Source organism: Amblyraja radiata, chromosome 28 (assembly GCF_010909765.2).
Source record: "Amblyraja radiata isolate CabotCenter1 chromosome 28, sAmbRad1.1.pri, whole genome shotgun sequence".
NCBI lineage: Eukaryota > Metazoa > Chordata > Chondrichthyes > Rajiformes > Rajidae > Amblyraja > Amblyraja radiata.
This window is the reverse complement of record NC_045983.1, coordinates 20,485,419-20,498,809: the sequence shown is the minus strand read 5'-3', so window position 1 is coordinate 20,498,809 and position 13,391 is coordinate 20,485,419. Positions and strand designations below refer to the sequence as shown.

General features: G+C 44.7%; 1 protein-coding gene across 1 annotated transcript in view; it reads left to right on the top strand.

Annotated features, from left to right (window-relative positions):
• The window catches only part of LOC116988958 (general transcription factor II-I repeat domain-containing protein 1), a 124,068-nt gene that overhangs the window by 72,337 nt on the left and 38,340 nt on the right, over positions 1-13,391 (top strand). Inside the window, 5 exon segments of the mRNA XM_033046018.1 lie at positions 638-703; positions 4,366-4,549; positions 7,805-7,863; positions 11,755-11,826; positions 12,250-12,339. Of these exon segments, the coding sequence (XP_032901909.1) occupies positions 638-703; positions 4,366-4,549; positions 7,805-7,863; positions 11,755-11,826; positions 12,250-12,339 (471 nt within the window).

The window sequence follows — 13,391 nt, the reverse complement described above, 5'->3', positions numbered from 1 at the left end:
TTCATGATCTCAAAACGACCAAAGTGTTTAAAGCTAATGCATTCTAAGTCATGAGCTTGAAATATATTTATAGCAAGATCCACAAACACTAATGAGGCACTGTTCATTGTTTATCACTTGGGCAGCTTACAGCCCAGTGGTATGGAATATGGATTTCTCTAACTGCAGATAGCCCCGGCATTCCCTCTCTCTCTCTCTGACCCTTCCCCACCTAAGTCGCACCAGCTTCTCATTCTCACCCAACAAACAGCTAACAATGGCCTGTTTCCTTTATCATTGTTACTTGTTTGCATATCTTTCATTCATTGTTCCTTGTCCCTCTACATAATCGCCTATATCTCTCGTTTCCCTTATCCCTAACCAGTCTGAAGAAGGGTCTCGACCCGAAACGTCACCCATTCCTTCTCTCCAGAGATGCTGCCTTTCACGCTGAGTTACTCCAGATTTTTGTGTCTATCTACTGATTATTGATGTTGTTTGAGTTGAAATATCTGTTTGGTTAATTGGAAGCTCTTTTCATTTTCAAAATAATTCATTGGGATCCTTGATATTGACCGAGGGGTAATACAGTAGGGATCTTTCTATATTGTCCTATCAATCATAACATGATTCAATTTCTGGTACGGTTTCCTCCTAGACGATTGGAATCAAAACGTTGTACGACTGAGAAAACAGGTGGAGAACCTCTTCAACAGAAAATACGGTGAGTTAATAATTGTTAATTGGCTAGAATATATTCGTCACACAGACAGACCTGTTTTGGAAGTTTGAGACCCCACTATCACACATCGCATGGCAACAACCATCTCGCCCCAACCTGTCTCATTGTGCTTCTGTTCGACTGAAATCTGAAATCAAGTTGACTGGTAATATCAATACCACAGGAATGAAATATGAGGACATAATTGTAACCTTCTATTAAGTCACTGGGCGTAAAGATACTGATGTTGCAATGAAACATTTTGATGTCACGAGCTGGTGGATCTGTAAAGAAGCATTCTGAATGTTCCTCGAAGATAATTTCATCACTGTAATGAAATGCAGTAATGAGATGGTGCTCGTTTGACACTAAATCGAGTTGTGATTGGAATTCATGTGGCGGGAGGGGAGGACACCAGAGAGAGAGAGAGACGTTTGTTCCGTGTTCTGCAACTTCCCACAATGTCTTCAACCTCCTTTATTTATCCAAGGTCTGTGAACGTGTCATCAACCTACAGATCTATTTTCTGCTCTGTTCTACAGTACGTATGAAACCTGTAATCTGGTTTCTAACCCTGCAACCAGGAGCGGAAATCACTATCAAAACATAGGAGGGACACAATTTAGGGGGAGGGCACAATTTCTTGGTGGCCACGCGAGAGGCTTTGGAGGCTTTGGCCGTGGGCCATGTGGACGGTAACATTGGGAGCTGACCTGGTTGGTGATCAACTCCGAACCCCAGCAACAGCAGCTTCATTCGCCCCGAATGTGGGGCTTGAATCGGCCCATTTGAGGCACCTTTCATCGCCCGGCGTGGCTTAAAATTGGCCGGTGGGGTCTTCAACATTGGGAGCATCCATTGCCTTGATGCAGCAGTTTGATTTTAAGCCGCGCCAGGCGATGAAAGACCATGTGAACGGGCTGATTCAGCCCTTAGAAAGCGTCTGATACCCACTTGAATCTTTCAAAAGCTACAATATGATAAATAACACTTAAACAAATAAAACTGAAGCAAATAAAGGCAAACAGAAGAACCAACCTTGGAGTGGGGAGAGAGAGATGGGGAAAAAATACTAAATAATGTGAGTGGCCATGAATGAGGGACTTACCTGCAAGCCAGCCAGGAAACCTGTTCGACTGGAGCCCTCAATGGCCTGACCCATTTAAATCCGATACCCGTTTAAATCTTTCCCATCCACCAATACATCCAATTAGTTCAAATGGTAATTGTACCCACATCAGACGGCTTTCAGTAATTCTCCATGAATACCTTCAATAATACTTGAAGGTCAAAATACAATTGGTGACACATTGTGTTAATACGATGTTAATAGAGACATTTAACAAGCGTTTAACAGTGACACCCCACTGTCTCGTGGAAAGCAGAGTTTTAATAGATTTTCTTCACCGAATTTCAAAATCCGGATTACAAATGATGGGGGGATTGTCCCCCACCTCTCAAAAAATGGGAGGGACGCATATCCTCTGTCCCCCCCGGAATTTCCGCCCATGTCTGCAACAACACTAAAATGATCTTTACCAGACTCACAAATGACTATATCCTAGACTGAGGTTTATTATCTCTCCCTGCTTGAGTTGTTGGCAGCCTTTGAATCAATAATCATGTCAACCTCCATGTTGTTTCTGTTCTTACTTATCAAATGTTAGCCAGAGAACTGCAGTAAAACGCTGAAATTCCACTATCCAACCACTGATAAATCTCTCAAAATTTACTGGAGCTCGTGTTCCTGCACTTTAGTTTAATTTTAGTTTAGAAACAGTGTGGAAACGGGCCCTTACCCCCACTGAGTCCACGCCGAACAGTGATCCCTGCATATTAACACTACCCTACACACACTAACTACAATATTGGCATTTACACCAAGCCAATTAACCTACAAATCTGTATGTCTTTGGAGTGTGGGAGAAACCGAACATCTCGGAGAAAAATCCAAGCAGGTCATGGGGAGGACATAAAAACTACGTACAGACAAGCACCTGTAGTCAGGATCAAACCCGGGTCTCTGGCGCTGTAAGGTGGAAGGTCTACCACTACGCCATCGTAGCTCTACTGATACGCCATGTCTTTGAAACTCATCAACGCCTCTGTTCTTCCAATCCCTTTTCGTTCACCAGGGCCCACTGGAAAACATATTATAGTAATGTGTAACTGAATAAAAATGAATTAAAAATGTGTCACGGTATTAATGAGAATTACATACAACAGTCCAGATAATTGGCCAGTCTGCACCACCAAAGTCCCAAGCCTGCTGGATTAGGAGAGTTTTACTGTACTTGCTATGGGTTCTCTTGCCATTCCTCCCTCTGGTGTCTCCAGTGGTTCCATCCTTTGGGGGGGCCTTAAATTCCGAGCATCGACCCATAAATACACGGAGAGTTCTCAGCCCTGCATCCCACAACTGTCCTGTTGTTTGACTGGCTCTTCAGCCAACATCCAGTGTAGGGTAGGGCTGAAACCTCCTACAACTATAGGGCAGACTGAAGTTGTTTCTGGTTCCCAGCACAAGACACATGGTCATATTTCTCATCCCAGGATTTGGTCCACAAGTCTACTTCATTATACAATGCACCCCTTTCGACCACCATCGCCTTTATACGACTATGTCACAAATCACTGGTTGGTGGAACCATGTCATGAAATCTCGAAACAATTATATCAGTCCATCTTGGTTGCCTCCAAGCATCCCACATCCCTGTATAAACTTGTGCTCTATCAAATATCTACTACCCTGAATTGACTGTGCCAAGTCTTTCACTCCTTGTGCTCATTTTCAAATCCCTCCATGGTTTCCTGTCACTTGCCGTGGCCCTGTGTCGAATGGGGTCATTTATTTTGTTTGATGATGGCTTTTAGAGAATTGTGAAACATTTTCTTTCCATTAGAGGTACAACACCATTCTAAGTTGTTTCTTGCTGGCTGCAGGAGGGTGGGATGTAGCAGGGTGATTATTGGGGAGTGTTAAATAATGAGAAGCCTTCTACTTTCCAACCTAAATTCAATGTTCATACCACTGGGTTATAAGCTACCCAAGCGGAATGAGGTCATAAGGAATAAGAGTAGAATTAGGCATTGGGCCCACCAAGTCACCTCCGTCATTCAAACATGGCTGATCTATCTCTCCCTCCTATCTCTCCCCATTCTCCTGCCTTCTCCCCATAACCATTGACACCTGCACTAACCAAGAATCTATCTATCTCTGCCTTAAAAATATCCACTGACGGCCTCCACAGCCTTCTGTGGCAAAGAATTCCACAGATTCACCACCCTCTGACTAAAGAAATTTCTCCTCATCTCCTTCCTAAAAGAACGTCCTTTAATTCTGAAGCTATGACCTTTAGTCCTAGACTCACCCACTAGAGGAAACATCCCTCCACATCCACTCTATCCAAGCCTTTTACTATTCTGTATTTTTCAATGAGGTCCCCCCCTCATTCTTCTAAACTCAGATGGAATACTCCTAATATGGAACACGCAGCCAATAACAGATAGATAAAGACCTTTGAGTGTATTCAACATGTTCCTGATAAAGAAACCCTCATGAACAACATAAACCCTGTGAGCCCCACCCGCGACACACGCTAGTGTTTCCTCAGATCTCTCAGCATTTATTGTTACCTTTCTCCTCAAACTGTTATCTGTTTCAGGTGAAGCAATGGGATTCTCCGACCCAGTCAAAGTTCCCTATTTGAAATTCCGCTCCCATCCCCAAGACCTGTTTGTGGACGGGATGCCAGACGGTATCCCACTCCGAACCCCCAATTGGTTTGGACTTTCAAAACTCCAGAAGATTTTGGAAGCGAGTGAGAACATTCAGTTTATCATTAAAAGGTAAGGAATCTTCGACTTAACTAATGTTAAAGGCCTACAACAACAATTCCAGCCCCAATCCACGTCATCTAACCAATTCACTCACTCCAGGGAGTGCCTGAGTGATGCACAAAAATACTAGAGGGAAGCAATTAAAATGCGAGAAGCAAACATTGATACATGTTATAAGGTCATAAGGAATAGAATTCAGCCTATCAAGTCTACTCCGCCATTCAATCATGGCTGATCTATCTCTCCCTCCTAACCCTATTCTCCTGCCTTCTCTCCATCTCATACACCTGTACTAATCAAGAATCTATCTATCTCTGCCTTAAAAATATCCACTGACTATGCCACTGCAGCCTTCTGTGACAAAGAATTCCACAGATTCACCACCCTCTGACTAAATACATTTCTCCTCATCTCCTTCCTATAAGAACTTCCTTTAATGCTAAGGCTATGGCCTCTGGTTCTAGATTCTCCCACTGTCCAGGAGAGATGTGGAGGATAATCAATGTTTCAAGACATTTTCCTTCAATGGAACGAGACAATGACTTGTACGAGCCCATTGTGATGTGCAGGTCGAGGCAAAGATGGAGGGGGTTCATAAAGAAATCCAAACATTGGCTGTGCATGTGATAGGAGATGGGATGAGTAAAACTGGAAAATCAAAGCACACAGAATGCAGGGAGGATGCGAGCAGTGGGAATGGGAGATAGAGAGGAAGCTGGAGACTTTGGCAAGGCCGGAATCTCCATCAGGCCACGAGTCCGGTGGAAAGGGAAGGCATGAGCAGAACCAGGTCAGATCCCATCGGACACCACAAGCTGACAGGCAACCCCCAGTGATTGCCCCAGCCAGCATCCTCCCCTTCCCTGGTTGCCCAGTTGTGCTCACCCTACAAGTCAGCACTCCCACGAGAGAGAGAATGGGAGTGTGGTGAAAGTGTTGAATTAAATATTGAAACCTGGCTGCGGCAATGTGTTGTCGAGGAAAGCGCCTGGTGGGTCTATGGCCAAAAGTGTTTATCTGCGGATATTCATACTACAAAGGACCAGCAATGTGGCAAAGTTCAAACAAGTCCACTTTGAGCTCACCAGTCTGTGTCTTTAACTCCACCTAATGCATACAATTCATGGTTACACTCGCCAACGTGAAGGTGTCAACAATTAGGGGTAGGCCATTTGGAACGGAGATGAGGAAATACTTTTTCACCCAGAGAGTTGTGAATCTGTGGAATTCTCTGCCTCAGAAGGCAGTGGAGGCCAATTCTCTGGATGCTTTCAAGAGAGAATAAGATGGAGCTCTTAAGGATAGCGGAGTCAGGGGATATGGCGAGAAGGCAGGAACGGGGAACTGATTGTGGATGATTAGCCGTGATCATATTGAATGGCGGTACTGGCTCGATGGGCCGAATGGCCTACTCCTGCACCTATTGTCTATCATTTGCTTACAATATGCTTGATAATTTCAGACTTGGTGTTATTTGTAACTTTAGCACATATTTGAGATCACTCTCAACCCTGGTGCCCCACAAGAATGTATTCTTAGCCCCTTACTGTACTCCTTATACATTCACGACAGCGACCAAATTCGGTTCTAACTCCATTTACAAGTTTGCAGATGACTCCATCTCGAATGATGATGGAAAGTGGTACAGGAAGGAGATAGAGAGCTTAGTAACATGGTGTCAAGATGATAATCTCTGTCTCAGTGTCAGCAAGATGAAAGACCCAGTTATCGACTTCAGGAATCAAAGTACATGCTCCAAGCAGTACTAATGGTGATAACATGGTGATGGTCAAAATCTTCAAGTTCCTAGGCATAAATAAGACCAACAACTTGTACTGAACCGAACACACTGGAGCTACGGCCAAGAAAACACACCACTGCTTCTATTTCCAGAAAAGACTTAAGCCCCTGTCCCACTTAGACCTAAACAGCAACCTCTGGTGACCTTTCCCGCCACCCAAGGTTTCCATAAGGTCACCAGAGGTTTTGGGTCACTCTCCCTAATGGTCGAAAGTGGTTTCCGCGTGGTCGAGGCTTCATCTAGGTTTCTGCTATTTTTTCATCATGATTAAAACCGACCTAAAATAGGTGGGCGTTTTAAAAATCTATATTTTTTTAGTCGCCGGTCTAGTCGAAGCCGGTTTTCTTCATAGTCGAGGAAGGTTTTCAACATATGCGTGGGAGGTGGTAGGAGGTTGCAGGTCAACTCGACCTTGATTTTTTTTTGGGTGGCGGGCAAGGTCACCAGAGGTTGCTGTTTAGGTCTCCTAAATGGGACAGGGGTTTAAGGACGTTCATCATGTCTCCAAAATCTCTTAGCATGGTCTACAGATGAACTGTAGAAAGCATCCTGTTCAGATACATCACATCTTGGTTTGGAACCAGGTCGGCCCGCCCAAGACCATAAGAAATTGCAGAGTTGTCAATGTAGCCCAATACGTCCCACAAATCAGCCTTGGCACCATCGATTCCACCTCATGAAAGCAGCCAACATAATCAAGGACCTTTTATAATGTGGTCATTCCCTTTTCTCTAGATTCAGGAATACCTTCTTCCCCACTGTTATGAGTCTACCGAATGATCGTTCCATAAACTAATGTGTAGTTGCGATCTTCCACCCTACTTCATTATGGACCTTGCACTTTTTTCTAATTAACTGTAATACTCTAAGCTATAATACTCTAACACTATATTCTGCACTCTGGTATTTCTGTCTTTGCATTACCTGTTGGCCATGTGTATGGTTTGATTGCACTCATGTACAGTATGATTTGACTAGATACCAAGTAAACACAGCTCTTCACTGTACCCCAGTACACATGATAACATGAATATTGATTTCTCTAACTTCAAGTAAACCCGGCATTCCTTCTGCTCTACCCCAATCCCACTCAAGACGCACCAGCTTCTCATTTTCACCCAACAAACAGCTAACGATGGCCTGTTTCCTTTATCATCAGTACTTTTTTGCATATCGTTCATTCATTGTTCTTTATCTCTCTATATCATCTTCTATTTATCTCGTTTCCCTTTCCTGGTGACTTTCAGTCTGAAGAAGGGTCTCGACCCGAAACGTTACCCATTCCTTCTCTCCAGAGATGCTGCCTGTCCCGCTGAGTTACTCCAGCATTTTGTGTCTATCTTCATAATAATAAGCCAATACCTATACTGTTTGGGTTTATTTTGCATTAAAAAAAGGCAGAACATTGGCTTTATTTGATCAAAGTTAAATTCCTGATTAACACTTTAATCTTACACTCTCAGGCCAGAACTCCTACTGGAAGACATGCAAGAAACGTGCAAGGAAAGAACCAATGCAGGAGGTAAGGACGTTATAATGTAGAGCCTATCGCACAGCACATGTTCCTACAAAGAGTGCTGAGTGGATATCCTAATAATCTGACCTATAAAAATTTGAGGAACCACACTAGCTGGAAATCTGGAAGCAGAAAATGCCGGAAGTACTCAGGAGATCAGGCATTTGGAGAGAAAAATAGTTAACAGTTTGGGTTTAGTTTCGTTTTTTAGTTTAGAGATACAGTGTGGAAACAGGCCCTACGGCCCACCGAGTCTGCACCGACCAATGATCACTGCACATTGACACAAGCCTACACACACTAGGGACAATTTACACTTAAACCAAGTATACAAACCCAGGCCAATTAACCTACAAACCTGTAGGTCTTTGAAGTGTGGGAGGAAACCGAAGATCTTGGAGAAAAGTCACGCGGAGAACGTACAAGCTGTGCGGATAGCACCCGTAGACGGGATCAAATCCGGGTCTCAAGCGCTGTAAGGCAGCAACTCTACCACTGCGCCATCGTGCCACCCAACAGGGTTTTAGAAATGAGGGAAAGAGAGGGAGAGCATGCGTTTGACTAGGTAGTATTGAAGGTTAAGGTAGAGCAAAGGGAATATCTCTCTTAGGCTGAGACCAGGTGACAAATAGCAGTTAAGATCAGACCAAGCCTTTCTGTGTACACAAAATTGCTGGGGAAACTCAGCGGGTGCAGCAGCATCTATGGAGCGAAGGAAATAGGCGACGTTTCGGGCCGAAACCCTTCTTCAGACTCCTTTCTGTGTGCTGTTTAATGAGCAGTACTTTGCACAAAGGAGGTGTTGGTTGACATTGAATGATAAATGTGCAGGAATAGAGATAGGGTCATCAAGAGATACAGCACAGAAATAGTCCTGTCGCCCTTCCAAGTGCACACTGGCCATCAAGTACCTGTACCCACTTTCACACATTCAACAGCAATTTGTCCTCCTCGTATTCCCAGCAATCCCCCCACCCCCCTCCACGATTCTACCACTCGCCTTCACACAAGGGACACTTTTATAGTGATAAATTAGCCTACAAACCCGTATGTTTTTGATATGTGGGAGGAAACCGGAGCAACCGGGAGAAATCAATGCAGCCACAGGGAGAACATGCAAACTCCACCCAGACAGCACCAAAGGACAGAATTGATGCTCAGTCTCGGGGAATATGAGGCAGCAGCTCCACTCTCTGCGGCACTGTGCCAACCTACAGCTGTGTGGGACAGTAGATGGAGTGTGAGGTTTCCAATATGGATTTTTGCAACAATAAAAGAGAGATGAAATGGAGCAGACTCAAACTTCAGCTCTGTGGAGTTATTCCTGTGATTGGCAGATTACACTGGCAAATGTACATTGGGAGATCTATGTCTCTCTGTGCACGTCTTGCTCTGTCTCTCTATCTCTCTGTCTGTCTCGGTCTGTCTCTCTCTCTCTATCTCTGTGCCTCTCTCTGTCTGTCTCTATGTCTGTCTGTCTCTCTCTCAGTGTCTCTCTCAGTGTCTCTCTCTCTCTCTGTATCTCTCTATGTCTCTCTCTCTGACTCTTTCTGTCTGTCAGTCTCCCTCTCTCTCTGTCTATCTCTCTGTCTGTCTCTCTTTCTCTATCTCTCTCTGTCTGTTCTGCTTGGACACACAGAGGATATCACTCAGTCACTCTTAGAAGATGTAATTAATTGTTTTGCTTCCAGCTAAATAGAACAATGAGTCTTACAAAATCTGACCCCCCGGTTAAAACAATGTAACAGTGGGGACAAGGTAAATGCAGTGGAACGATCTTGATGCATTGCTTTAGAATATTGTAGAGCAAAAGTACAGGAGCAGGCAAGTTCCTTCCTTCCTATTCTGTGGTTCTGCAATAACAAGTCAATTCCTAAAATACAAAGACTGAGAATTCACAACTGGGAAAAGGTTATTTGATAAATAAAGAGGACTTCCTTATATTGTGGCATGTGACAGAGCGAGGTTTATCAAAGGTCAAATTTGCATGCACTAATCACTTTGTTGTATTGTTTCTACAAACGCTCTGGGATGGCCAGATTGACCGGTGAGGAAACTTAGCTGACTAAATTATGAAGAGCATAGATAGGGTAGACAATAGTAAACGTCTCCCCGTAACAAAAATGTCTGTAACCTGAGTGCAGAGGTTTAAGGTAAGGTGCAAGAGGTTTAGAGGGGATATAAAGGAGAAATGTTTTGCCCAGAAGCTGTTTGGAATGTGCTGCCTGAGAGGGGGGTGGAGAGGGAGACTGTCACAACATTGTGTCTAGAAGAGCACTTCAATCAACAAGGCTTAGATACCTACAGAGCAGGAGCAGGTAAATGGGAATAGTATAGATGGATACGATGGTCGGCATGGGCAAGATGGGCCAAAGGGCCTGTTGCTGTGTTGTATGACTACTATTCTATTATTTGTAAGGTTACCAAAGATTCATTTATGAAATACAAGTTCACAAGTTATAGTAGAATTAGGCCATTCCGCCCATCGAGTCTACTCCGCCATTCAATCATGGCTGATCTCTGCCCCCTAATCACACTTTCCTGCCTTCTCCCCATAACCCTTGACACCCATTCTAGTCAGGATTACTTGCATGCCCAACATATTTGAATCCTTGTGTATGAAGCTGTTGCTGTTCTTGTAGCCACCACTCAGTGGTGCTGTGGCCTCAGACAAAACCAACAAGCCTGATTTGAAGGGCACGTCATCAGAGGAATGGAAATTGTTTACCATAGGAGCTAACATGGAGGCTAGCCAGGGGCGCTGCCATATGGTCAGCTATATGATGGAGGGAACAGGAAGTGGGTTTCATGAACAAGATGATGTCAGGGATTAGAGAGAAACTGGAAAAGGCTGGAAATTCAGGAAAAGGATGGAAAGCAGCAAAGGAAGGTCAGATAGTCAAAAAATGCTGGAGTAATTCAGCAGGACAGGCAGCATCTCTGGAGAGAAGGAATGGGTGACGTCTTGGGTCAAGACCCTTCTTCAGAATGAGGAAGGTCAAAGGGTGGTTGCATCTTCATGACCAAGAACTCATTAACTTGCGGCTGAAGCTGTGAACGCAGGAGACGGTGCGGGGGGTTTAGGGGAATTGGAGAAGAGAAGCCGGGGGTTAATCTTTCATGTTATGTGGATGCATGAATAATGAGCAGGTTTGCTCCAGCAGCTCGTCATACAGTCTCGTGACTCTATGCCATTTCTAGTGGTAGACGGTCAAATCACCAAGCCCTGTAGCAGAGGCGAGGGCCATGGCAGGGGAGGAGAGCAGGGTGAAAGGTAGTTGGAGGGGCTAAGAAAGGGTCACTTGCCCAATGCCCAAAGAAACGGGCAGTTCACCGAGTAAAAATCAAGTAAATGAATATGGTCAGCATTACTGAGTGGTTAATACAAGTCGTCAATAAGGATGAGCAATTTGCGCACCCAGCCACTGATTTCTGAATCATTACATTTTACTGTTTTGTATCATTACATTTACTGCCCTATACAGGATGTCCCGGGGGAATTAATAAGTAAAATGGAATGGTTGAGCTTTTCATTGCCATGCTGGGTTGCAGTGACTAGTCAGGTGCAGTCTTTTTCCAAACTGTGAAGCGGCCTTCATTTTCCGTCAGACTGTGTGAGGGATTGGGGTGATTCGAGTTTCACTGTGTACCTTAATTGGTACAAGTGGACAATAAACAGACCTTTGAACCTTTACTGCATCAAGAATCGAGCTATCAGTTTGAGTGGTGCAAGGTAGATCAAGGTAGGTTCCCAATCAATCTGCCTTGGAGATGTGAGGCAGGCAGAGACACTTGTTTACCTTGCACTGCTGTCATGCAAAACGAACAAGTCGGACAATGGAAGCAAACACGGAGAAGGATTTCCCATCGATTTTATCACCTTTGTGCTTATTCCAGCATCAACCCAGGAACCCCGTGCGGACCCTGTGAAAGATGAAGCAACGCAACTGAAGAGGCAGATGCAAGCAGGTTAGTGCAATACAAGTTTATAACTAGTTAGGCACAGTGGCGCAGCGGTAGAGTTGCTGCCTTACAGCGCTTTCAGCGCCGGAGACCTGGGTTTGATCCCGACTACAGGTGCTGTCTGTACGGAGTTTGTTTGTTCTCCCCGTGACCTGCGTGGGTTTTCTCCGAGATTTTTGGTTTCCTCCCACACTCCGAAGATGTACAGGTCCGTAGGTAAATTGGCTTGGTAAATGTAAAAATCGTCCCTAGTGTGTGTAGGATAGTGTTAATATGCGGGGATCGCTGGTTGGCGCGGATCCGAAGGGCGACGAAGGGCCTGTTTCTGCGCTGTATCTCTAAACCTAAAACTAAAACCAGATAAAAGAAGTTTATCCTCTTGTCCGTTCATCATATTTAACTTCTCCTCCTCCTCCTCCTCCTCCTCAGGCAGTCCCTTGGGATCGAGGATGGCCTGCTTCCACTCCAGCTCGGAGATGCCTGATGAGGCCAATGTGGGACTTGCAGACTCTGCCACAGGTGAGGCAGGGAGTGCCTGACAGTGCCGTGGAGCGGGTATTTTGGAGACATCATGAGCTTTTTCTGTTGATTACACTGAGCTCCCAGTGTCTCATTGCCATCCCGTATACGGCTGCCTCTCCATTTTGAGAGACCCCGGGCCCGAGATTCCAATAAGTTGGTGAATATGCTGCACTCTTTCAAGGGAATTCTGAGAACGTCCTTGAATATGTTTTCTCTGCCTCCATAGAAATTTCTTGGCCTGACAGAGCTCAGAATAGAGTCTCTGTTTCAGGATCACATGCCCGAGCCCCGTCTTTATATATAAACCGTCTGAGCCTTTTGACTGGATTCCAAACTTAAATTCACTCCCAACCATTTGTTACTCCTCTCACAAGCTTTCGGAAAATGTAGATCTAGGTTAGATGAAAACTGAGGTTAGATTTCATCCTGTAATCACCCCGACTGTCCATGACTGTTAAATAATCCATGATAGTGCAGCTGGTAACCAATACTGTAAAACCATCACTAAATGGTGGCCATTTTTTCTGGGTGAAGCCACATTGAAAAATCTCTTGCTGCTCTTCCCGGAGTAGTTCAAATGAACACAGTAGCCCTGTCCCTGCAGGAAACCCCTTGCACACAGCTGTAGGGAAGAGCAGGATTTCACCAGCAATCAGTTAACAGGCTGTCGGGCTCCCTGCAGCATTCAGTGGGTGAAACCACTTCCTGAGCAGCAAACAGACCAAACCACTCCATGGCAGGGAGCACCGACAACTCATAGACAACAGTGAAAGATTTGTACATAGGGCCACGAGAAAAGACTTGGTTTTCAACAGACTGAGTGTTATATAGGAAGCCGCCTAATTAAGTTATATAATTGTGATGTGCGTATCATGCTCCAGTCTATGGAGAGGCTTTAAGAATGTTTGGCAAGTCTCCTTGGTGACAAACAGGCTGTCTTTGCCTGAATTTCACAAACCTCACTGAGAACCATTGTAGGTGCTGTGTTTTGCCATTTTAACTCTGTAGGATCAGCATCTGTGACCTGGCTCCCAGCAGTCATACTGCTG